Source organism: Candoia aspera, chromosome 17 (genome assembly GCF_035149785.1).
Source record: "Candoia aspera isolate rCanAsp1 chromosome 17, rCanAsp1.hap2, whole genome shotgun sequence".
NCBI classification, from domain to species: domain Eukaryota; kingdom Metazoa; phylum Chordata; class Lepidosauria; order Squamata; family Boidae; genus Candoia; species Candoia aspera.
In genome coordinates this window covers 5336953-5361663 of record NC_086169.1, presented here as the reverse complement: position 1 = coordinate 5361663, position 24711 = coordinate 5336953, and the positions used below count along the sequence as shown (strand labels likewise).

At 46.6% G+C, this 24711-nt stretch overlaps 1 protein-coding gene across 7 annotated transcripts in view; it reads left to right on the top strand.

Moving 5' to 3' along the window:
* Positions 1–717: 717 nt before the first annotated feature.
* Positions 718–24711, top strand: part of MARK2 (microtubule affinity regulating kinase 2) — a 104815-nt gene continuing 80821 nt past the window's right edge. For 3 of the 7 annotated variants that reach the window (XM_063316594.1, XM_063316592.1, XM_063316591.1), the window contains exon 1: positions 719–1299. In XM_063316594.1, the coding sequence (XP_063172664.1) occupies positions 1246–1299 (54 nt within the window). In that variant the 5' untranslated portion in view covers positions 719–1245. Of the gene's footprint in view, positions 1300–10139; positions 10216–24711 lie in introns of those variants that run through there. The other 4 variants (XM_063316596.1, XM_063316595.1, XM_063316587.1 and 1 more) reach the window with 3 other exon arrangements.

The window sequence follows — 24711 nt, the reverse complement described above, 5'->3', positions numbered from 1 at the left end:
AGTAATTAAAATTACTTAGCTCAAAGCAAAGGTGCCCCTTCCAATCAAATCCGATTTAAAGTCCTCTCACCCAGCTTCTTACAGAGGCTAACTAAGGGGCTTTTTCAGACTGAGAAAGAGTATGGAGGCATGAAGCAAGTCAATTGAAATAAGTACACTTTGTCCTGGCCAGGTATGGCTCCGAATCTGAAAAACCGAATTTAAAAATCTGTATTTCTTTATCTTGGATAACACTGGTATTTGACCACCGATCAGGAATACGGTACCTAGAGCAGTGTTTCTCAACACTGACCTAGAGGGGGAAAAAAAAGCCTCACCACCTTCGCCTCTTTCCGTACATTCCGAGCCCGTTCGGTTATTTTCGTATCTAGCAGGGAAAGAATGTTCGGCTATTTCCGTCTGTAACCGAACTCCTCTCCGCCCCCCGCTTTATTTTTTTAAATAGCCATAGGTTTCCGGAAGTGTCTTATTTATTTCTTTTCCCCGTCTTCTTCCACCTTGACTTTCTCTCCAACCCCAAAGCGATAGAAAGTTTAGCCACGCCCCTTTCTCCTCCCCCCCCTTCCTTTTTATTTTCCCACCCGCCTCCCTCGACCCTTTCTTCAACCAATCAACGCGCCTCCAAGGCTCTTCGGATCTTTCCGCGAACCGTGGGAAGCGGCCCCGGCAGCGTCGCCGCTGCTGTTGTCGAGGCGGCCTTTCGGCTGTTTTCGGAAGCGCGGCGGAAGTTGCCGAAGGCCGGCTGGGGCGGCCATATTGGGAGCCGCCGCTGTGTGAAACCGAGGGGCGGCAAGTGGAGTCCTGGCACCGGCGGCGAAGGGAAGACGGTGCCCGAGCCCGACAGCGGAGGCGCGGCGGGGCTTGGCGACGTCCAGCCGGCCCAAGACGCGCCTCGGACGGCGGGGCTTCCCCAGTTGCGGTTTTCCTTCTGGTGCGGCCTGGTCTCTAGCGCCTCATCCCCGGCCTCGCGTGATCCTCCAAGCCGGGCACCCTGCACTCCCACCCGGCTTAGAAGGGAAGCCTTATGCCTCGTCGGTGGTAGTGCCTTCCGACCGCCCATTGAGCCCCGCTTCCCCCATGCTGGTGGCCTGGCCGCCCCCCTCGCCCTGAGGAGGAGGAGGAGGAGGAGGAGGAGAAGAGGAGGAGGAGGACCCCGACCCCTTCCAGCTGGGTCAGGGAGCAGGCGGCGGGGAAGGCGCTGAGCAGCTGGGGGGACCCCCCCTCAGGCCTTTGCCAAGCGGAACCATGTCGAACAGCGGCCGCAGCCCCCTGCCCACCGTGACGGAGAACTTGGAGCAGGTAACGGGAGACGCGGGGCGAAGTGTAGGCGGGAGGGGGCGAAAAGCAACCTCTGGGGGGTCTTCGGGCCCCCCCGAGCGAAGTGGAGACCTGTGGAAGGGCCAAGCCTGGGCTGCCTCGCTGGGGTTTAACCTACGCCCCACCTAAGCTGGACCTTCATGGGGGGGCGGGCTTCTCCCTCCCTCTAATCCTCCTGTCATGCCGGTGATGGGAGAAAAGGGGTGCTGGGAGGCCCCACCATCCCACCTCCTGCTGCTGGGGCCGGGCCTCTTGAAGGAGCAGAAGCGGAGAGGCCCCCTGGCCCCACACAGGTGGCTGTCCTGGGTGGGAGGAGGGTGTGTTTGTAGGGGGGGTCTGCTTCTTCAGGGGCTGTGCGGAAGGGGGAATGGAGCTGGGCCGCTGGGATGGCCCTCGCCTCTTTTCTCTGCGTGCTCTTCTGCCTCCCCCCCCAGCTCTGCCACCACGGGGTGGAAATGGGTAGGGATGCTGCCCCCTCTTTGGACCGTTCTCCTGGGCCTTTGGAAAGGAAGGCCTGGGTGGCTGCCTGCACTGAGGTGTAGCGGAGGGGGAGTGCTGTCCGGTTGCTCTGGGCCGGGGCAAAACAGGATGCGTGGTGCCCCCGTGTTTTGTGTGGCCCGTGGGAAAATCTGCAAGGGGTGCCCCCTCTGCTGGATTCTGTATTTTGTGTGTGGGTGTCGGGGCGACAGGTGCTCCGTGGCTGTCGTCTTCCATCTGTGCCATGTAAAAAGAAGCCCTTTGTGGACAGATGCCAACGAAGGAAGGTGATTGCTTTTTCTTTTTCTTTTCTTTTCTTTTCTTTTAAACTGGTTTTGGTGCTTTCTGCTGGGAGGGGGGGTGTCTTTCCTTTCCAAAATGTCTGCCTGTTAATGTTAATCTGTTCGGAGGCACAAAGCGAGGATGGCGGAACATCTGGAAGACGGTGACATCCCAAGTATGAATCTGTGCCAAGGTTTGGATGCCGGGATGAGGCTGAAGGTTCTCTTCAGAAGGTGCATTTGTGGGCTTGTACGGAACCCCCGCTGGAGGGGAACAGGCTGTAAATAACAAGGTTGTTTACCTCTGGAAGGCCTGGGGGTGAGGGAAGGGACATGTGTGCGAATCTCTTTGCCCTGACCCCTGCTTCGGATGTGGGATGTAGCAATTGTTGCTTTGGAGGGCGTCTTGGTAAGCAACCAACACACAGAGGGTGTAAGAAAAAGCTTCTTGAATCCAGGGAAGATGCAGTTGAATGTAGTTGGCTGAGATCTTGCTCTCTTACTTACTCTGTCTCTAAAGGAGCAAACATGCTGGAGTGAGAAGCATGTATCTAGAACCAAGGCAGTTAACTGGGTTCCCTTCGATGTATTTTGCATTTCAGTTCCTCTCAGCCCAAGCTAGCATGGCTGGTGGCAAGGGATTGTGGGAGAAGTGATCTAAAACATCAGAAGGGTGCCTAGTTGTCTATTCTTGGGTCTGTCACAGGAAGGAGTTGTATTGTGTGAGAAGATTCCTTCCCCTCTTCTTTCTAAGTATATCTTGCATGGATTACTTGCTTCTCGGCGGGAGAAGGCAGTTGAGGAATGGCATGGGCAAAGGATTCAAAACCCGGAACTTGTTTGTGTGCAATCTTGCATCTGGTGTAGGGGTTATATTGAGCAATCTATTCATTTTACTTTCATGTGTGGGGTGGATTCTGTGGCAAGCTCTGTAGCATCTATTTCCATATAAAGAGAGTGCAGGAAGTTAAAAGAAGGCGAGGTGGCGAAACCAGTCTTAGAGCTGAGCTGATTTCTAGTCAAGGTTGCTTCGAAATTAGACCAGACTCCGCCTGAAATGAGGCAAATGGGCACTTGAATCCAAGGCTGCAACCCCTAAATACGATGGTCTAGAACAGAAGAGGTTATCATCTCAGTGGAAGGAGCACCACCTGTGCTACCCTTTTTATATTATTATTATAATTATAATTATATATGCATGCCTTTTTACATAGGGTAGGTTTGACCTATCTTGACCCTACCCCAGGACATGATGTTACTGGATGCACTCACTGGATCTACTATAGTGGTAATAACCCTGGCTTTGTCAATAGTACATTTCAGATATCAGAAACATTCCATGTAAAATCCATACTTCTTGCCGTGCTAGGTAGAACTGCATCCTTATTCTCCTATCACTTGTAGGACAGGGGTTGAAATAGTGGCCAGGTTTCCAAATCAAGCTAACATATTGTTTGTTTTGCCATGGTTTGTTAGGTAAGCTGCCATGTCTGAGCTCATGCCTTGTATCCAGCCATAAACAATGGTTTACCAACCACAGTGGTTGGGTTTATAGAAAGTTCCAAAGCAAGACCAGAGTAACCACACCGTTGGCTTAGTGCGTCAGGTCATCCCAGGCAGGTTTTGCTTGCATTACTGCTTGTTGCATATAAGCTATTTCAGAAATCACTGGATAAAAAGCTGGCCTATAAATCACCAACAATGAATTGCTCCTTGCTACGTTTTCTTACCATACCTTTTTTAAAATCAAGCGTTTTAAAGAAAGTAGACAAGGAGAGGTAAAAGACATGTAGAAAGAATAAAAGGGCAAAGTACAAATAGTAATATGTAAATAAAGGTGTGGTCTAAATGCTTTCTGACTGGTCACATGTGGAGAGCACTGAGACCTTAACACTGGGAATAAGAAAGACAGGATGGTATAGTAGGTAGAACACTGAGATGCGGGATGTTCAGTTCTTGCCTCCTTCACTAGGATGTTTTCAAGACAGAAGTGGGGATAGAATTATTGGTGGTAGTCTGAAATCTGTGGAGGACCAATGAAAAACACATGCAAACCTACTTTCCCCAGTGAGAGACTTTTCAGCTTTATTTGGTGACAACCACCATCTTAAACCAGCCTGGTAAAAGGCTGGAGATTGTAAAAATTATACTTCAGCATGGCTAGAGAACTGGAGAATAAGTTGGGGAGTCCTGGTAGACACAAGGGTTCTTCAGATTGTTCTGAGGAGATCTGCTGTACAGGTAGTTCTCACTTAACGACCATTTGTTTAGTGACAGTTCAGACTTACGACGGTGCTGGAAAAACTGACTTACAACCAGTCCTCACACTTAAACCGTTGCAGCATCCTCACAGTCATGTGATCACGATTTGGGTGCTTGGCAACCAGTTCGCATTTATGACCGTCGCAGTGTCCCGTGGTCACATGATTGCTGTTTTTGACCTTTCTGGCCGGCTTCTGGCAAACAAAATCAATGGGGGACCGCGAGCTTCACTTAATGACCATGTGGTTCATGTAACACCTGTGGTGATTTGCTGAACGACTGCTGCAAAAAAGGTCGTAAAATCAGGTCAGATTCGCTTAATGACCACTTCGCTTAGCAACCAAAATTCCAGTCCCAATTGTCGTTAAGCAAGGACCACCTGTATTACAGATCTCTTCTCCCAAAGGAGCTGAGTAATCGTTGGAGGTACTTAGACCCAAGGAATGTGCCCACCATTGCTCCCTCTTGGTTCTGCGTGCAAGGAGAAATCATCCGGACGCACTGCTCCTCTCCTCCTACACATGTTGCTCGGCTGCCCACAGAACCAGTGTTTGCTCAGAGCCGAGCAGAAAACTGGCTTCCCACCCTTTTCTGTCCTCATTCATTCCCAGTATTCAAGTCTCTTTCTCTCTCCGTCAGTTTCCTGTTTTTGTGGGTTTGCTCTTTGCCGCTTCCGCAACGTCTTAATTGCTTCGGTGGGGCGGTGTATTCATCGATTGTCCCAGGTGGGTCAGTGGGAAGAAAAGCTCCGGGGACAAAGCGGGTTGCTGCCGTTGGCTGCAAATCGCCTCCCTGTTGAGAAAGTCAGGGTGGCTTAATCCTGACAGTGGACCCCGCTGGTCATCATTGGCTTCTGTGTGTCTTTAAGGGGGGCAGCAGTCCCTGAGTTTAGGCCGTTTGGGTTTTCTGGTAGAAGACTTGAAATGTTGAGGATCCCCTAACTCAGCTGTGAAGTTTTTGATCAATAAACTAACCCTGCCCCTACAACACACCTTTGGCACCACAGTTTAGCTCAGGGCCCTTTGCTGCTGCCCCCAGTGATGGGATTCCAAATGCATTTTGCATGCTTTCAGCTCGTAGGTAGCCTTTTGCCTCATCAGAAAGTTGGGTCAAAGTTCTGTTGCTTTTTGGCCACGTGATGCTATTTCTCTTGGATTATTTTTCTTTAGAAAGTCATGCCCTCATCCTAGAAAATGCTTTCTTGAACTAAGGGCCAGTTAGCCCAAGGCCAGCTGGGTCAGATCTGGTTTGTCCTCGGATGGGAGATCCCAGAGATGTATCCTAGACTGGGAAGTCAAAAACATCCCAGGTGGTGGTTGTGGGCAAGCCACTTGTGGCTTTTGGCCATGACTGGGTTGTGATCTCCACGTACGTACCTGTGAAGCTCAATCTGGATGAGGTTTCACTTTCTGAACCATGAAATAGTCACGGTCCTGCGATGCGTAAGTTCCCACCTTGACTGTCTGTGTCAAAGCCATCCTGGCCTCCATCTTTTAAGGTTCTGCTGCCAAGCTCCTTCTAAACTGAAAGCTGGTGAATTTCACCAGCACTGAAATATTCCCACAATTTCAAAGGCTTGTTCCGTGGAAATGCATGGAAATCCCCACCGCCTTCCCCCACTTAGTGAATGAGGAAGTTCAGGTCGGTCCCAGGCACTTGATATCATGAGCCATAAAAAAAAATTAACTTTTTATCCCTATTGAGACTGTTTTGTTTGCACATCACACTAACCCACGGTTGCTTTAGTGGTGGTTTTTTTTTAAATTACTAAATCATAGTTGTCTGTGTGTTCGCTTACAATGCCCTAAGCCATAAACCCCATCTTACAATCATTGGGTTTGGGGAGCATGCTTTCAAAAATGACCCCGTGGTTAGCGAAGTGCGCCTCTTGTCTGTGTTATGTCGCTATCAAAGCACCACACTTGGGTGATGAGGCTTTCCTTAAGGGTGTCATCCAGGTTTGGGAGAGGGAGCTGAAATTCCTCAAATTACTCGCCAGCCTGGAGATTCTGGGCATTGTGTTCCCAACACATTTGGAACGCATTAAATTGAGGAAGTTGAAGTGTCACGATGTGGTATCGAAGCCCCCTAACACTCACCTACCTCACAGGGTTGTTGCATATAATAAATGGGGGGGGGGGAAATTATAGGGAAGGTCAGGTTATCAATGAAACCAAAAAGAAGTTCTGAAGTATTTGATCCATTTTGTTCCATGGGAAGAAAGACTTAATCTCCTCTTTGACTCCCTGTTTTCCTGCTGTTGAAGTTTAGTTCCTATGGCCTTTGACACACAAATCTGGGGGGCGGGGGGGTGTGCCATCAAGCACCATTTAATGCTACCTTTTGTATTTTGTCTTTTGCCATTTATTTATCATTAAGCCACAAAGCGTTTTTATTGGTGCTTGCTCAGTCTGCTGCTATTAATATCCTTTTATTTTGTGGCTGTTAGATGTTAGTAAGATTTGGATTTATGCACTGCGTTGGGATATCACTTGGAAAAGACAGCATGTGCATAATAATTAACATTTGGCTGGGGGAATTAAAAACGCACGCACGTGCGCGCACCCCCCCCCCCCCAAGCATTGGTCATTGCCTGCCAGTTGAATAAGATTTGCCCTGAAGAACTCAAGATGTGGCGGCCAAAAGCATCTTTTTGCCCTATTAAGCACTGCTGGATTCTGGGTTGTTGGTGATTTTAAAGGGGAGCAAAGGCTCTGCTTTCCAAAAAAGATAAATGATAAGGGGTGGCGGGGGTGGGGGTGTGGGGGGAGGCAGGGAGCTGTTCTTCTGGTTCTGGAAAGGCGGTAAGTGCCCTTTTCACGCGCTCGATGGATTACAGGGGAAAGTTGGCCAGCAGTAAGTACTGTAGTGGTGGTGGTTGGAAAACGCCAGCCGGAGGAGTTGCACCTAGGAAGCCTTGCATTCCCCCGGGAGGAGCCTCTGCTCTGCCTCTTTGCTCTCTTCCCACCTGGTGATCGACATAGCCCCCCTTGGGGCGGCAGCAGCAGCAGCAGCAGCAGCAGCAGCCTCTCTCCAAAGCCACCACTTTCAGCAGCCGCCTTCTTTTTCTCAGCCTGAACACACGGTTAACTCGGGGACTGGGGTTCTCTTCATATACCATGTGTCTTAGCAACGAGGCCTAAAAAGAACGGCTAGCGTGGAAGTGAGACATGTATAACAGCATCCTAAATATATCTCCAGCATCCCTTGTGTTAGGGGAGTCACAAAAATGAGAAAGGGGGAGAGAAAGCAAAACAAAACAAAAATCTCAAGTTTGGCTTTTGTTTTTGTTGATCATGACCTTCTGGTGTTCCTGATAGCGGTTTTAAGGCAAATGCAGGTTTGAAGAATCCTGTCTTTTTAAAAAGCAACATCTCTCCCTCATCTCATTTGCAATTCTCATTGGCTTCTTCAAAATAACTAAATTTGGCTGACATTTAGTCGTGACTGCCACAAAATGTCCCCCCCCCTCCAAAGCTTTCCTTTGCTGTTTCAGGTTACATTTGTTGAGGCAGGGAAAAAAAACACACACTAAGGTGCAGCTGTTGCAGGTAACTGCCCAAGTTTAACAGCTGGAATTTTAATGTATTTTTGTCTCCTGATGAGGGTGACAGGATGCTCCCCTGCTCTCATTCACCCACCATTCACCCACCAAGCTTTACCTTTGGGGGTTGAATTAGAGTAGAGTAGAGTAGAATAGAATAACTTTTATTGTCATTTCACTATACACCAAAGTGTACATTAAAATGAAATTTTGTTACAATTGGCTCAGCAATAAAATAAAATTGGGGGGGGGGTAAAGCCTTCCTTTTTGTGTGTTAGTTAACACTTGTTGATTCAATCCTCTTTAAAAATGAAAAAGGAGGAAAGACTTACTCTTTCATTCTGCCTGAATACTTACTTACATGCTGCTTAAATCCTGTTGCTGCAGTCATACAAAGTTCTCTGTTTATTGGGAACCCTGTTCCCAAAGGAGAACTGGTTTACTCAGTCAGTCATTCTGATGCTTTTGATGTATCTAAACTTTTACAGACCTGGTGCTTCCCTTGTTGAGCAAGTTCTTGATCAGCAAAGCCTTGCAGTGTGTCCGAAAGCCTTTGATCCCTTTTCTTTCTGACCGAAAACCTCTCTTTGAGGTGGCCTGGCTGTCCTTTTGGTCTCAGGTCCATCACCTCCTCTGGTCAATTGAGTGAGCAGTGCCAGGAGGAACTGGGGAAGGCATAACTCAAGCAGTTCATCTTCCTGTGGGGTGTGAAATCGGGAAGTGGGGGGGTGGGGGCAATAAAAATATTCTATTGCAATGCCTTTCTTTTTCTGAAGTATCTTTGAATCATCTGCCAATAATATGCATAGATTTCATTAATGCATATGAGATGGTACAGTAGTTGGATGATGGGTCTCATAAGCATATTAGTCGGTGACATGGACAGTCCCTGATTTAAACAGAAATGACCCATCATTTCAGGCCTAACTTATCCATTTGTATTCAAGCAAGCAAGCAAGGAAAGCTTTTGTGGATGTTGTGCAGAAATTGTTGTCCTCTACCTTTAGATTAAGCAGATAACCATTGGTATCACAGTTCAACTCCTGACTCCCCTCCCCTAGAAAGAAGAGGTGAGATTTCTGTAGTTCATTTTCCACCTGCCTGGAGATAAATCAGATCTTTCTGCTTAGATCTAGTTCATCAGGGATCATACCTGTAAAGCAGACCCAGAGCTCAGAATGATTTGAGGCAGCCAACGAGGATCATGAATCTTACCCGAGCGTAGGAAAAATTCTCAGGAAAATAGCCTGCAATCAGCACTTAGCAGCGTTGTCTCCTTTATGCACACCGGGTATAGTACGTCGGTTGAAGGGCCCCGTGTTTTGTGTGCTTGCTGGCATTTCTCTCTCCCCTTACCACTTTTTCTCTGACCCTTTAGTAAAAAGAGGAGCTAGAAATGTCACTGATTTACGGATGGCGACTAATTGTTCCAATATCTTTCCTTTCCTTTCCTTTCCTGGATGGATGGATAGGTAGGCAGGTAAGTAGGTAGGCGGGCAGACTGCATTGATCAATGATCAGAGTATCTTGTTGGCAGGCCTTTTATTCCTCTTATAAAGCAAGCAAGTTCCTAGTACACGTAGCTTTTCATCTGGAGGGCGGAGAAGGGAGGTAATGTTTCCTCCAGGCTAAACTGGTCAGACCAGTTCTCTTAAGGATTGGTATTCTCTTTCTCCCTTCCCTTCCCTTCCCTTCCCTTCCCTTCCCTTCCCTTCCCTTCCCTTCCCTTCTGGGGCCTGTACTCTGGAGGGGGAAAAAAGAGATTGATTTTAAAAACCTGCATATTCCTGTTGCAGGGCACACTTGATAGATGGGAACGCTTGGAGCCTCTGTAAATACTCAGTGAAGGGAAGCTTGACCTGTAAAAGTGCAGGAGAGAACAGTGGGGCACCTGTTTGCCAACCATTATCCAAGGGCCCCGGGCTTTGCCTTGAAATCCATTGTCTTGTTTTCTGGTGCAGGAGTCACCTCCTTTGCTGCCACCATACGAGGGCTACCGTGTCTTTTGTTTCACGTGTTTGTCCCTTAAATTGCTGACCTGCTCCACTGGGGATACGTGGTTGGACATATGATTTGCATGTCGCTCTAACATATAACCTTGAGGTGAGAGCGTGAATGAGGTTCGACCCTCACTTCAGCCGTAAGTTATAGCCAGCCAGGATCCTCTCAATTCCGTTATTTGGAAATACCTTGAACTGTGTTGTTGTTGTTTTTTAAGGCTTCATATGTTTCCTATTGACATGATGCGCATAGATAATGTTGCCTCAAACGTGTAGTGAAAAACCCTTGCAAGCATCTGTTTAGACTGCTGTAAACAGCAGGAAGCTGAATCAGGTGGGTAACTGGCCACGTCCCAGTGGTTCTCACACCTTCTCTTAGCTTCCATGCGGGTCTTTGGACTGGTATTGGCCAATACTCTTTTGGGGCAAATTCCAGAATAACAGTTGTTTCCAGACCCTCCATTAAGAAGACTTCATCCAGAGTTCTCCCTATTGACAGGAAACTTGCTTACACATTCTCTGCCACAGCCCACCCCTGTTAACCATCACAAATCACTGATGGGTTGTTTATGGGCCCTCCCCGAAGAAATTTAGCGGGGTGATCAAGGGTCACTAAAGAGAGGCAGTCTCCCAGTTTCCACAAAGGGACGACCTGATCTGTACTCAGGTCGGGATGTGCCTCCGGTTACCTTTGCTGCGTCCTGTTCACCCCTGCGCTGGAGCGGGCAAGAGGGCGGTGCTTTCAGAGGCCCCGGTGGAAAGGGTGGGAGAGGCATTTGCGAAGTGTACGACTCAACGGATTGACTGGGATCGTCGGTTGTGTTCTTATGGATCAAATGCCTGTTTATAGAGCCAGCAACCTCTGCTCAGGGGTTCCCAAAAGGAAAAGTCAGAAATGCCACCCACCCAAAAAAGGACAGATTGAGCAATCTAGGATTTACTTCACAAGGCAAAGCACCCTCCGTGTATAAATCTACTTTTAATTAAAACTACCCGAGTGGTCAGCTTCCGCTTTCTCTTGGTGCTTTTTCTTTAAATCTCTCCTAGGCCTAATCCATCTTAAAGTTCACTTGGGGCACGCAATGTTCTGTTGCTGTTTCAGTTCAGCAAATCCATTTTCCCCCGGCTACCTGGGAGCACGGGTGCGGCTTCACGTGCCTCCAGGTAGAAAAGGACATCTGCAGGTCCCCTAGCTACTGTAAGATGAATATTAAGAAATTGAAATGAAAGCTTCCCTCTCAGCTTTTGCTCAGCTTCACCTTGCCAGGTTCTGTGTTATCCTGTCTGCCACACCTGAGGAAATAAATTGCTGGGTTGGGGCTGGAACTGTAATGTTGATGCATAAATAAATTATCCAGAATTGCAGTTGCTTGACGTAATCTGGCTTGTAGCTCACAATAGAATTGGAGCGATGATTGCAGGTCACTTGTGATAAAAGGAGGAGTCAAGCTCAGCCTTTGCAGCTCCACCTGTTGTTTTAGTACTCTGACTGGACTGTGACTGAGGACTGCTCACCCAGGATTACATTCCTGCAGCTGGATCCTCAGCGTGTGTATTTGCACACAGGTATTTATTCCACAAGGGACGCGGTGGCGCTGCGGGTTAAACCGCTGAGCTGCTGACTGAGCTGCTGACCTTGCCGATCGGAAGGTCGGCGGTTCGAATCCGCGTGACGGGGTGAGCTCCCGTTGCTAGTCCCAGCTCCTGCCAACCTGGCAGTTCGAAAACATGCCAATGTGAGTAGATTAATAGGTACCACTTCGGTGGGCAGGTAACGGCATTCCGTTTAGTCATGCCAGCCACATGACCACGGAGGAAGTGTCTACGGACAAACGCCGGCTCTTCGGCTTTGAAACGGAGATGAGCACCGCCCCCTAGAGTCGGACACGGCTGGACTTAATGTCAAGGGAAACCTTTACCTTTACCTATTTATTCCACAATGAGATAATTGGTGTGCCAAGTTTCCATAGTTGGTTTGACCATTTTCTTCACTTTGGACCCCCGTATCCACCTCTGAAACCACAGAGTGATGGAATACCTGCAGTATTTTCCAGATGCTTGGACTGACCTTTATTTTATCTCAGTACATCTTTATGCAGAATTGAGTAATGTCTCTTTTAAAGGGTGAGCAAAACGGGGCTTGGAGCTTTTTCTAAGCGTTTACTCCTGCCGCAAACGTAGAGTCGTAGAGGACGGACTCAGAGGTGCTTTAATGCTGAGTGAAAGAAGGGCATGCTTATGTAGTACTTCCAAGCAGTTCACACGTTCTCTTGCATGACTCTCAGAGTGGTGCACACTTTGTGCTAAACCGTAATTTGCTTAGATGCCGTCTTTGGGGATTAAAAAAAAGCCCCAATTGTCAGGATTCATTCAACATGCTATCAAAAGGTTTGTTTGTTTGTTTGTTCATTTATTTATATTTCAGATTTCCATCACCGCCCATCTCCCCCAAAAAGGACTCTGGGCGGTTTACAATCAAAATTAAAAAACATAAATTACAATATAAATAACTCTATAAAAATAAAATAAATATAAAATATACAATCCAGCAGCGCGGATCTTGTTTGTTGGGGAGAGATCTATAATAGCCACCCCCAAGATGAAGAGGTGCCCCTCTCACCCCAAGCGAGGCGGCAGAACCAGGTTTTTAGGTTCTTAGGTTCTTAGTCTTTTAGGTTACAAGCCACCTGTTATTTCACAAAACTCACTGAGCCAAGACCAGATTACCACATCATGGCTAGGTGTGACGTGTGATCTTGATGTATGAATTGAGGCTTGCGGTATCCCTGCAAAGCAGGGGTGGCAGTGTTCCATCAGAAGCTATCAATTGGGAGCTGAAGCACAGGTGAAGCAAACTTTGGTACAGGTAGTCCTTGCTTAACTACCACAATTGGGACTGGAATTTTGGTTGCTAAGTGAAGCAGTCATTAAGTGAATCTGACCTGATTTTACATCTTTTTGCAGCGGTCATTAAGTGAATCACCCTGTCATTAAGTGAAGCACGTGGTCATTAAGCAAATCATGCAGTTTCCCCATCGATTTTGCTTGCTGGAAACTGGCTGGCAAAAAGGTCAAAAATGGCGATCACGTGACTGCGGGACGCTGCAATGGTCGTGAATGCGAACTGGTTGCCGAGTGCCCAGATCGTGATCGTGTGACTGTGGGGACGCTGCGGCAGCCATAAGTGCGAGGACCGGCCGTAAGTTGGTTTTTCCAGCACCGTGGTAACTGAACTGTCACTCAACGAATGGTTGTTAAGCGAGGACTACCTGTAGAGCAACGGCCCAAAAGACAACCACAGTAAGGCCTATTAGAGAGTAGGTGTGTGTGGAACTTCCAGCGTTTGTGTCAGCTGAACTGGTTTCCCTGTCCGAAGTCATCTCCAAGTTGAGCTAGACTGGTGACATCATGGACACATCCGTGTAGTTGCCTTGGCCAAAATGTAGGGGCGGTTCTGTTTTCTTCCAAGATAGTGTTTGTTTGTTTTTTTAAATTATCAGCCTACTTCCGGTATTCCTTGGTGATCTTCATCCAGCTACTAATCAGTCCTGACCCCACTGAGCTTCTCAGGCCCAGCCAGGTGTTGCTTGCTACCTGCTCTTATTCAGCTCGGTCAAAGCTTCAAGAATTTTAAGCCCCGGCAATGAGCAGTAACAATTTACATGGTGGCTTTTTTATACCTCTGCTTGACAGGTTCAGTCAGAAGTGATTTCATTCTCTCTTCCTCTTTCCAGAGTCCTTTTCTGGTTGTCACATAACTTTCCAAATGGATCCATTTTTTAAAATTACAATTTTATAGCTTATAGTGCTCCTGGTTGGGGCCGTTTGTATTACCTGGGTTTTATTTTAAGTTCAAGTTTACACTTTAAATGCAAGATGCTGAAGACATGCAATGCTGCATCATAGAAAAGACTTACTTTTATTAAAATCAGGAGTCTGGTAGCACCCTTTCAGACTAACGCATTTTATTAAAAGGCACACGCTTCTGTGAGCTGCAGCTCACTTCATCAGATGCTTTTTAATAGAATGTGTTGGTCTGAAAAGGTACTACCAGACTCCTGATTTGGGGATACCATAGACTAACACAGTTTTCCAATAATGTCTTTGTGGAAATGTTTCATTTCAGAAACTGTGTGTTTGCTAGATCAGACTATTTATCCGTCTGACCTTTTGGGAATCTTGGGTAAAGGAGGTTTCCCTCATATTCTGCCTGTGGGCATTCTCTCTCTCTCTCTCTCTCTCAAATTGGAGGTACCTGCAGATTGAACCTCCCTCCGGCCTTCTGCGAACAAAGCTAGGTAGTCTGTCCCTGAGTTTCGTTACTTTCCCCCAAATGAAATTGCTGGCGCTGAAGTTCTCTTTGTGATTCAGAGAAGATAGGAAAAGACCGTAGAAACGCTCTGTAGTTAAGGCAGGAAAAATCCTCAGTGAGGTAACTGCCCAAGTTTTAACAGCTGGAATTGTTAAATGGAGTCTATAAATTTGGAAATATCTTTGATGGAGAGGAAGGCGTCCTTACTTAGCATGGTAATTTTCCTTGACCGGGCTGTAGACTTTAGGACTATTCCCATCAGAAAAGACAATTGCATACAAAAAGAAGGGTAGTAGTTAACACAAAACTATTGTGCTGCTTGGGGTGGTCCCTGCCATAGATCTGCAGGCTGGGGAAAGTGAGGGAAAAACTTGTCTTTTTAGCAGACATTTCACTTGGATAACATTAGTTGTAGACCCTAGTTGCAGGCAAGGCTAAGCACGGCCTGGTTCATCAAGAGCAGGTGGGCTCATTTGTCTTTTACCTAAGTCCACCCTGCATGTCTCTGTTCAAGAAAATAAAACATTGCAAATTGGACTTTTAAACCAAAAAAGTGTCATGCTCAGAAACCGGGGGATCCTCAAAACTTTACCATGTGCTATGAAGGTGTTCCTAAGTTTTCTGCATTAAATGACTGACTTAGAATTCATAAGTGGTGTCAGATCTGCTTCACTGTACAGTGGCTAGCTCACTACAGAAAATATTTTGCCATATGGGCTGTTTATAAATATGATTATTAATTTCAGCACTGATTCATATTTATTGCTACCCTTTGGCATCAAAGAATGGGATGAGGATAATTCTAGCACGCCTGCATCACGGGTTGCAAAGCCTTCCTTGTTTTATACTTGCCATCACCACCTGCTTCTTCCCTTGGTGCTTGCTAGATTACAAATGTGCAAAACCTTTTGAGTTTGCACGTGCTCTCAAAACATCCCACTCTGACTGTCCCAATCTCATTCACAATTTTCTGGTGCTATTCTAGTTTTCCAGAAGCATTCCTGCACTGCCCAGGGCCAGAGAGTAGCTGCTCGAACTTCCATGTCACGGACAGGATGGTCTATTTCAAGGCTGCAGTGAGGGAATGACTGTTCTGAGGCTGAAATGGGGCATTTCTGGGTGTTTCCACTTCAGAATGGTTTGCACACCTCTCCTGTAGATGTGTTAGACTCTCCAGCCAATCCTGGCAGTGCTCGTAATCCAGCAGGGCCCTTAGTCCAATGTAATTTGAGGGTGTCAGAGAACGCATGGCAGTTTTTCATGCTAACAATTCTCTCCCCCCATAAACTTGGTGCACTTTTTCTTTCTGAACTGCTCCTTGTCAGCAGAAGGTTAGTACCCTTTCCTGAAAGAATGACGGGGCACATAAGAAAGCATTAAATGGTCCACAGCCTTAAACAAAGCGGACAAAATAAAGATTTAATAAATTTCTCAGAGTAACAGAGCAATGCTTCATTGCGTTGGATGACACAGTCCCTGGGGCATAAATGCATCTTCCACTCTAAAAATGTGTTAGCTTTTAAGATGCCATCAGATTTTTTTTTTTTTAAGTAGTTTTTTGTGGTAGATTATTCTTTCCATTGACAGATACCAGAATGCCAAATTCAGGCTGTAAATTGGAAATGTTGTTTGCCTGCAGGATCCCTGAAGCATCACACAAAGGCAGTTTATTAATCTTGTGTGTGAAATACTCTGGTACCGTTTTATTGCACGGTCTTGCGTGTGCCTGCTTTGACTTGCCCAAGTGAATGTGAAGCCTCGTTGTTACTTCTAAAGATGTGATAAAATATTCCTTCATTTTCAGCCTCTTTGCAGTTAATAGCCCATTTGCTGTTTTTAGCGTTTTGCTCCTCTCAAGATTGACCACAAATGCGTTCAGCACTGCCAGCTCTCCACGCCATCTCGCTTTCCTTCATCCACCGAGTCCTCGGCGTATCAGTTGCTTCCTTCTCCCCAAGTCCATTCTCAGGTGTGTGTGTGCAGGCTCTGATGGATTGCCTCTATGGGCAAGGTCCATGGCAACCTGTCCCATTTCTGAGTTGTCAGTCTGGATTTGCATAGCCCAGTTCTAACAAGTAGCCCATTACCGAAGCTGAAGCTCTAATTCAGCCGTTCTCAACCTTTTGACTCTGGAGGAACCCTTTAAGTATTTTTCAGGCCTCGGGGAGCCCCTGCACATCCAGGCTCAAATGTAGGCCAGAAGTTACCAAATTATTATGTTCGTTTCACGGGTAGGCCTGTCTGTATGCATTAACAGGGCTCTTAAACTGAAAATAAAGAATGAAACTTGCCTCTTTGATGTGAAGTTTCACGAATCGGAAATAATTTTTTAAATAAATTGTCATCTCCCAGGGAACCCCTAGTGACCTCTCGCGGAACCCGAGGGTGCCACGCAACCCTGGTCGAGAGACCCTGGTCTAATTGTAGTCTTGGTCTCCTTTGTGTTAGATATGAGCTTTTAAAAAAAAAGCCTAGTCATCTTTACAGGGATTTGATTTAATCGGAGGCTGCTTAATATTTCTTCATGTAAGTAAAAGAGAGAAGGGTGAAAAAAAACCTCCTTCAGGGGCCTGGGTAAATGTCGAAGAACAGTAGCACGCTTGTTGTGAGAAATAGCCTACAGTTCAAAAGATCCTAGAGGTGTGAAGAAATCCCAATATAGCATTGGCACAAGAGAAGTACGGGAAGCCACATCCGTTTCGACACACTGCTTCCTCTGTTGCTGCAACAAGCAGTTTAATGTAAGCTTAGGGTAATGTTAGCCTCTTTCCTACATACATATCTGCCCCACCCATTCTCCAGACCATTGAAAGATAATTTTGCTGGCCTTTTAAGCCCTTTAATTAATTGATTCATTAAGCTTGCGGATCTCCTGTTCAAAGCCCACTGTGGTTTTGGACAATGGGGAAACGTAACGGAAAGGCAGCTCAGAGTCCCGCAGATTTCAGCTCGCGCAGTGTCTGTTCAGAGAGAGCGGTGGTCATTTTGCTAGAACCACCATCGAGATGCAAAAGGCAGCAGCCCTCAACCTTTGCAGGATCCCAGCCTCGAATGGCTTTACTTCTCTTGCACCAATACATCACTGACATTTAACAAGTGCATTTTAGTTAGCGTATCCCAGGCGTTCCCCAACTCTGCGACTGCCTGCCGGTGTGCGTGCAACAGACAAAATGCAAATCCTCTGCTGGCTACCCCCAAGCTTCCTTCCTTCCAGCACCATAATTTAAACGGAATGTAGTATTTAAGAATGCTTGCCAGTCTGTTGCGAGTCAGGTGAAGCTTCACCTCTGCCTGAGAACCAGCCGCCCCACAGAACGTAGGACTTAGCTGCAATAATAAATCAGAGTTCTCCCTTGCTGTTAAGAGCAAGCTTTTCTGCTTTCTTGCTGCCACATTTTGCATTGTGATAGGATTGGGGCAAACGGTGGCTGTTTTCGAGCCTTCCCCTCAGATGCTCTTTTGTGAGGGAGGCAGATTCCCTATTCAGTTACAGCCATAACTCAGCAAACCAGCAACCTTTCCCCCCCACCACCTCTGCAATAACCTTGGGCAGGGTTGGTGGTGTGCAAAGCAAAATTTTGGTTTTACCTGAAGCCAAATACAGATTTAATGAAAATTACACTCAATTGATACGATTATTCCCTGCGTGTTTTCTTTTCTATCACAAAGCTTTTGCAGGACCGTGACTCAGGGTTTTGGGGGGATGGAGGTGCCTGCTGCCCCATGATTTGGTTTGTGTGTATCTTCTATTTATGGGCACGCTTGCTTTACCATCTGACCTGTGAAAACAGAATATATGGCTGAGCTGTTTTGTTTTTTTCTTTTTCTCTAATGCTGCTTTTAACTAGCTCTTCCTTTTAACTCTTCAGTACAGCATGAATCCCCTGAGAGGTGGGGAAACAAAATCTTTACCTTAATTATTCTGATTGTTCCCTTATGCAGCGAATGCTAATTAATTAGGGGCCGGACCAGTCCTGGCTTTGCAAGTAGACTAGAGAAACCCCTTGTGGTCCCCTTGCCGGGATGCATGTCCTGATAGCAGTTTACCCTATTGTTTTTCTCAAAGCTCACACCGGAGTAGCATTAAGCCATTTGAGAAATAGTGCTTCTGCCTCTTTGCCACAACAGGCTTTTTTTGTTTTTAATCTGTCTGCACCTGACAAGCACAGAGAAAACACATTTTTGTGTTCCAAAAATAGCAGATTCTAATGACTGAAGCCCTCTGCCATTGAGCTATCTGTCCTTAGTCTGCTGAAGACATTATATACTGAGTCAGCTTTTGACCCATCTGATATATTGTTGTAAAACTATGCGGGCAGCATTTCTGTAAACACCTGGGAAGCTGAGTCAGGCCCTGGGTCTGTCAGGCCCAGCTTTGTTGACAATGACTTGGTTTGCTTAATATTGGTTTATTATATAAATAACAGTTCCTGGGCTCGTTCGTTGTGTTGCATTATAAAACCATGATTGGCAAACCACAGTAGCTGGGCGTGTGGAAAACACACGGACTGAGCAAAAAGTAAATATACCCTACCCCATCTTAGCACGGCATTTGAACCCAGGTTGTCACTGGCAAACAATTTCCCAAGTCTGCAGGCAAGGTCTGTCCCAGCCCTGCCTGGAGATTGACTTGGGGGTTACAAATCCTTTCACCAGATTGTGAGCCTTATCTATTGAAGGTATAACCTCTCGGCCCAGGGGAGACAATCCTTCTGGGTTGGTGGGCTCACCGGCATCTCAAACGTGTTGGGGGCTTGTCTGTTCCCTGAGTGGGTTCCCGTTAAATTCAGACGATTTATGAGGAGGCAGATCAATGAGGTTCCTTTGTGCCGCCATGGAGCCACCCTCACCCCCGCCAGTGCTTTGACCTTCTCAGCCCAATGGGCTTACTTTCAAGCAAAGCACTGGGGTGCAGCCAGCTGACAATTCATTATTCTTTGGTTCCACTTCCTTCAGGGACAGAAGCGAGGGTGTGCATGCGAGGAAAGGACCCCTCTTGGTAGGGCCCGGGATCATGCCTTGACTTCCTTAGTGCCTTTCAACTTTGAGGATGTGAGCTATGAATCAGCTGTTAATTTGACTCCGTTTCCAGATAGTTGGGTTGCTCCTGGTGTGCCTTAGAGCTTGGCTGGCTGGGGAATTCTGGGAGTTGAAGTCCGCACAGCTTAGAGTTGCCAAGGTTGAGGAACCCTGCCATAGAAGGACTAACTGTAAAGCAGAGGCTTTCAGCACTGTCTCCAGGTGAAAGGTAAGGCAAATGCAGTAGAGGTGGGAAAGATTTTTCACCACTTGGACCTCTGAAGGGCCACCGCTGATCAATACGAAGGCACCATTGAAGATACAGTCCAGTGTTTGAAATGATTGGGTGGGTTGGTGCATCCCACTCAAAGTAAGCAGCTCATATATCACACTCTTTTCCTGCATCTTCGACTTCAGTGTGGGGGGGGGAATACTTAGAACCGTAAGAGAATGCTGAGCGGGGGGCCGAACATGATGCCCTCTTGCCTTTCTGAGTGCAGGGTCCTGTCCTTTTCCTCTTATTCTTCTGTCTTTGTGGATCAGCAGCTTATATTTTCTCTCCCCCCCTCCCCCCGTGTCACAGTACATGGAAACCAGAACCCACGTCAAATGAAGCAGCTTGGGACGACTCCATTGTGTACCAGGACAGTGGGACATTGTAGTGGAACTAATTAAGCAGCAACAACAAAAACAGGGGCCGGATACTCTTGGTTGAAAGAGCTCTAGGTTCAGAGTGAGTTGAGTGGGTATTTACAAAGCAGTCATTTTAGGAACTGGAGTGATGATCTGGCCGATCTCAAAGAGGAATGGAGTTAGGCTACCTGGCTGCTTAAAATATGGTCAGGTGCATAAATAATTAAACTGTCAGTTTTGCAGTAACACATACATACATACATACATACATACATGAAAGCAAACTTAGATAATGAAGCTAATTGAGTGAGGAAATAATTCCTTTAAACGGTGGCTGGTCAGACTTTCCAGCAGATGTCCCATCGTTTCTGTCCTAACCATGTGAATGAAGTACTCTTGAAGATCAAGAGAGTCACCCATTTTATGATGCCTTAGGATGACGTTTGCTGCTATTCTGTGGACCCCACAGTAGCCACCTGGTACGTGAAGGGGAATTAAGAGGTGCCACAACTTCCTAGCCCTTCCCATGTGGAAGAAATTGGCTTGAATGGTACTTAAAACTGTGACAAGGCCTTGTGGGCCTTCTCAGTAGAAACCTCAAGAGTACATTAAGCCAACCTCACCCCCCAACTCCAGCCATGCTGGCTGGAAATGTTAGGAGTTATGGTCCCAGTTCAGATGGGGTTGAGAAGATGGCAACTTTTTAGCTCAATGTTATCCTAACTTGTGTGTCTTAACCACATCAAACACTCCGGGTTCTCTTCTAGTGTTTGCGGATGTCCCTTTGTTTTGTGTACATTTGGATCAGTAGGGGTTTCCCTTGCAGATCCTTCTGTGACAGGATGCATCTAAACTTAAAAAAAAGGAAATAATCTCTGACTTTCTAGGAAGTTGCAGGTGTGTGTTTGAATATGCTTGATTATAGAGACAAGAGTTTTGTGGTGGCACTTTGAAGAACACTGTAGAAGAGATTGTGTGCAGTGCAGTAAAGTGCTTAGCACTTGCATGCCACAGTTTCAGGGAGAAAAATAATAAACTGTTGGGTCAAAAGGCTAAGATGCAAGAGGTCTGCACATTTTCAACATTAGTAATTGATGCTAACAAAGCGGATAGGTGCACGCTTTGTGCTGAGACAGAACGAACCAGCCCCATTATGGATTAGAGCAATGCCGGTGTATGAATCCCACGTCTGACTTGGCTGTCCTCTTTTAGCACCTTAGCAAAGGAGAGTGGTTTGTAATGTTTTAATTAGCCCAGACTCTGTGGTCAGCCATCTCCAATCCTGCCTTCGGGTGCACTGAGGCAGCTCCTGGCACAAAGGTGTATGACTTGTTTCTCACACATGTGCATTTTTCTGTCTCTCAGTGCCAGGGAGTGATAAAAACTGAACAACCTTTAAGGAGGAAGCAGAGGCTGGGCATGGAATTGATAACGGGGTGCTCTTAATTTATATACTTAGCCAACCAGGTCCCCCAGTCGCTTTGGAGAAAAAGCTGTAGTTTAGAAGCAGAGCTCTGGATTTGCTTGCCAATGGCCCCCATCTTCTCCAGCATCTTCACAGTCATGTGGAAAAACTCCAGCCAGAAAACTTGGAATATTGTTGATTTTACTGAATGTTTTTCCTACATAGCAGCTGCCTTGCTAGGAGTTGAAATTTTCACTCTGTCTTCCTAGGAGAGGGATGTTGACTTGTCTGTATGTTTTCCTCTTTCCCAGGAAGGGTGTCCTTCTGGACTGTTGAAGTTGCCTCTTGTTTGAACAAAGACCTTTTTCATGTCATGCTGGTGGAGGGAGGGGCGAATAGAGGGAAAAGGCCAAGCCTCCTTCAGGGGTTGTCCTCAGCATGTTTTTTAATAGAGACGATGCAGGAGGAGGACACCAGGTTCAATCTCAGATTACATGGCAAGCTTTGAAGGATGGCCAACAGCACTCATCAGCCACACTGCCAAAGATTTAGATAGCGGGATCTGCTGCTTCTAAGTGTTTGGAAGCAGCCCGTGAAGGCATGTTCGAGCGCCACCACAATACTCAACAGAAGGTTGAGTCTAAACAAGGCCCTACACAAATACTTTCCTGAAATGCGCAGGGAGGGCGTTGATTCTATTGTGCCTCTTGTTAGAGTAGGAAATAAAGCATACCAGTTGCCTCAGGACCCTGACGCGGAGCTGATCCTCGTGTCTTAACAGTTGAGTTATTGACCCTGGAGGAACTTCACCGCCTTTGATTCCTTTCCAAGCACAATTCAGAGGTCATATTTTCATGCTGAGGTGGTGAAGTGGTTAAGGCACCAGGCTAGAAACTGGGAGACTGTGAGTTCTAGTCCTGCCTTAGGCATGAAGCCAGCTGGGTGATCACTCTCTCTCAGCCCTAGGAAGGAAGCAATGGCACACCACTTCTGAAAAACCTTCCCAGGAAAACTGCAGGGACCTGTCCAGGCAGCCTCTGAGAATTGAACACGACTGAACAAATCAAAGAAGAATTGCATGTTACTCCTAGGATTCTTAGAATTTGGGGGTTTTGCTTGCCTACCGCCAGCAGGAGTGACAAAACAAGTCACAACTGTATCTTGTGGATCACAACATCCAGATCAGAGCCCCCCAGTTCACTTTTCCCAAATAAACCAGGGAACAGAAGCCAGCAACAAGCTATAACTTCTTGTTTGCGTGTCTCAGTAGCAAACGGACCGGTCTGCAAATGTGGCTGAGCTATCAGTCTCCTTTTAAAAGCTCTGCTCTACCTAAAGGAGAACACCTGTTGTTTTGTTCACCTGCCTTGAGGTCACCGTCAAAGATTCTTCCGCAAGCGTCTCTATCTTGTGGTGGGAAATCTGTGACTTGCTTTCAGGCAACCGGGGTGGCTCGCACCCTGGAGTCCCTCCCATCAGCTTGGATTTTATGGCTTCTTGGATTTTATATTTATTTATTGTATTTTATAATAATTGTGACGTCGTCGCTTTTGTGAGATTTTAATGCTTACGTTTGGAGCTTGATTTTATTGTAAGCCGCCCAGAGTCCCTCGTTTGGGGGAGAGGGGCGGTAATCAAATCTGAATAATAAATTAATAAATAAACAAACAGACCCTCCGCCCAATTAGAAATACCATTTTTAGGAGTTCAGCTTTGATCCGTGCCTGGCTCAGCGGGTTTCAGTATGTAAGGAAAAAGCTAGGAACAAGAAGCATGGTGGCCCTACCTGCTTTCAGCTCTGTTAAGGTTGTTTTAAATAGTTTACACAGTCTTAAGGTATTAATACATTTGTTGCAAATCTGTTTTGAACCTTGGCTCAAAAGTAAGAAAGCAGACAACTGCCAATTTTGATCGAAGGGTTGTATCAGATTGTCGGTTTTCCTGTAATAATTGAAGTTAAAAAAAAAAAAAAGAAACGTTCAGGGTGAAAACAGCCCAGCGGATAAGTCCATAAAAGGTCTCTAGGTACTTATGCTTTATAAATAACTTGTGACCCATCGACAGCATGTGCTGAGGGTGGGGAGCAGCTTGTGAGGTAGTGTTGTTATCCAGTTTATAAAAGCATGCTTCCCAGTTCCCCTCATTTGATCAGTTTTTTAAAGAACCTTTCTTCCGTGCATTTCAGTTCGGCAGTCTGACCCCTCTCTCCAAGTGGCTGACAAATAAAACATGGGAAACATTTTTAAATAATAGTACAGGACGAAATGTAGGGCACCAGGAGAACAAAGCCACTTTTGCAATGATAGAACAACGTCGGATAAGGGAATCACCCACACCAACACACACTTTGAAAATGTGAATTCAGGAACATTAAACTTTTAAAAGGTCAGCCTGCTATTATAGAGATAGGCAAACTGGCATTGCAGGAGTGGCTGGTTTCCATCTTTTTCCATTGGCCAGTATGGCTGGGATCTCTGTGAAATTTCGGTTCAGCAACACCTTTAAGGCCATCTATAAGATAGTTTGAGTGTTCGAAATGCTTCTGTTGTGCGTGTGTGCGTGTGTGTGTGTGTGTGCGCCTTCAAGTCAGGACTTCTGGTTACTGCCTGGACATGTCCCTGCAGTTTTCTTGGCAAGGTTTTTCGGAAGTGGTTTGCCATTGCCTCCTTCCTAGGGCTGAGAGGGAGTGGCTGGCCCAAGGTCACCCAGCTGGCTTTGTGCCTCGGGTGGGACTAGAACTCATGGTCTCCTGGTTTCTAGCCTGGTGCCTTTAACCACTACACCAAACTGGCTCTCACTTCAATATATGAGGGTCTAATCCTGAACAACAGTACTCTAAAGTGCTGGTAATCTCCATATTGCAGACCTAAGGCCAAGAATAGAGAATCTCAGCTTATCTGAGGCATCTAAGCAGGTTTGCGACATCCAGGGTGGGTTGGTCAGCCCACAAGCCACCGTGCGACAGCCCCAGATGTGACTTAATACCCAGAGGAGGAAATGGGCTAAATGCTGCAGCTCTTTCCCAGCCCTTAATTTCCCTTCTTCTTTTGCCTCTCTTAAACAATTCCCCCCACTTTATTTATATATATATATATATATATATATATATATATATATATATTGCACAATCTTGTTTCTGTGGCACCGTCACCAATGCTCAGCGTCTCTTGTTTCCTGCCTCTCCGCAGCGACAGTAGCCTCTTTGCTCGATCTTTCCCAGCTGCGGCGGTGTCTCCCTGCATTATGTGCGACAAGGTATGTTAAGTTTCTGGAAACAGGCCAGCCTCCTTGTTTCTTTCCTGAGATGAGCTTGGGGTGATGGGAATAGATGGGACGCTCACCCACATCCCCTTATTCCTCCTTGTAGCATCTGAGTTGATTGTGGCTGCCAAAACAGCAGGAAGCCTTCTCTGAAATGCAAATCTCACTCTCTCTCTTTCTCTCTCTCTCTCTCACTCCAG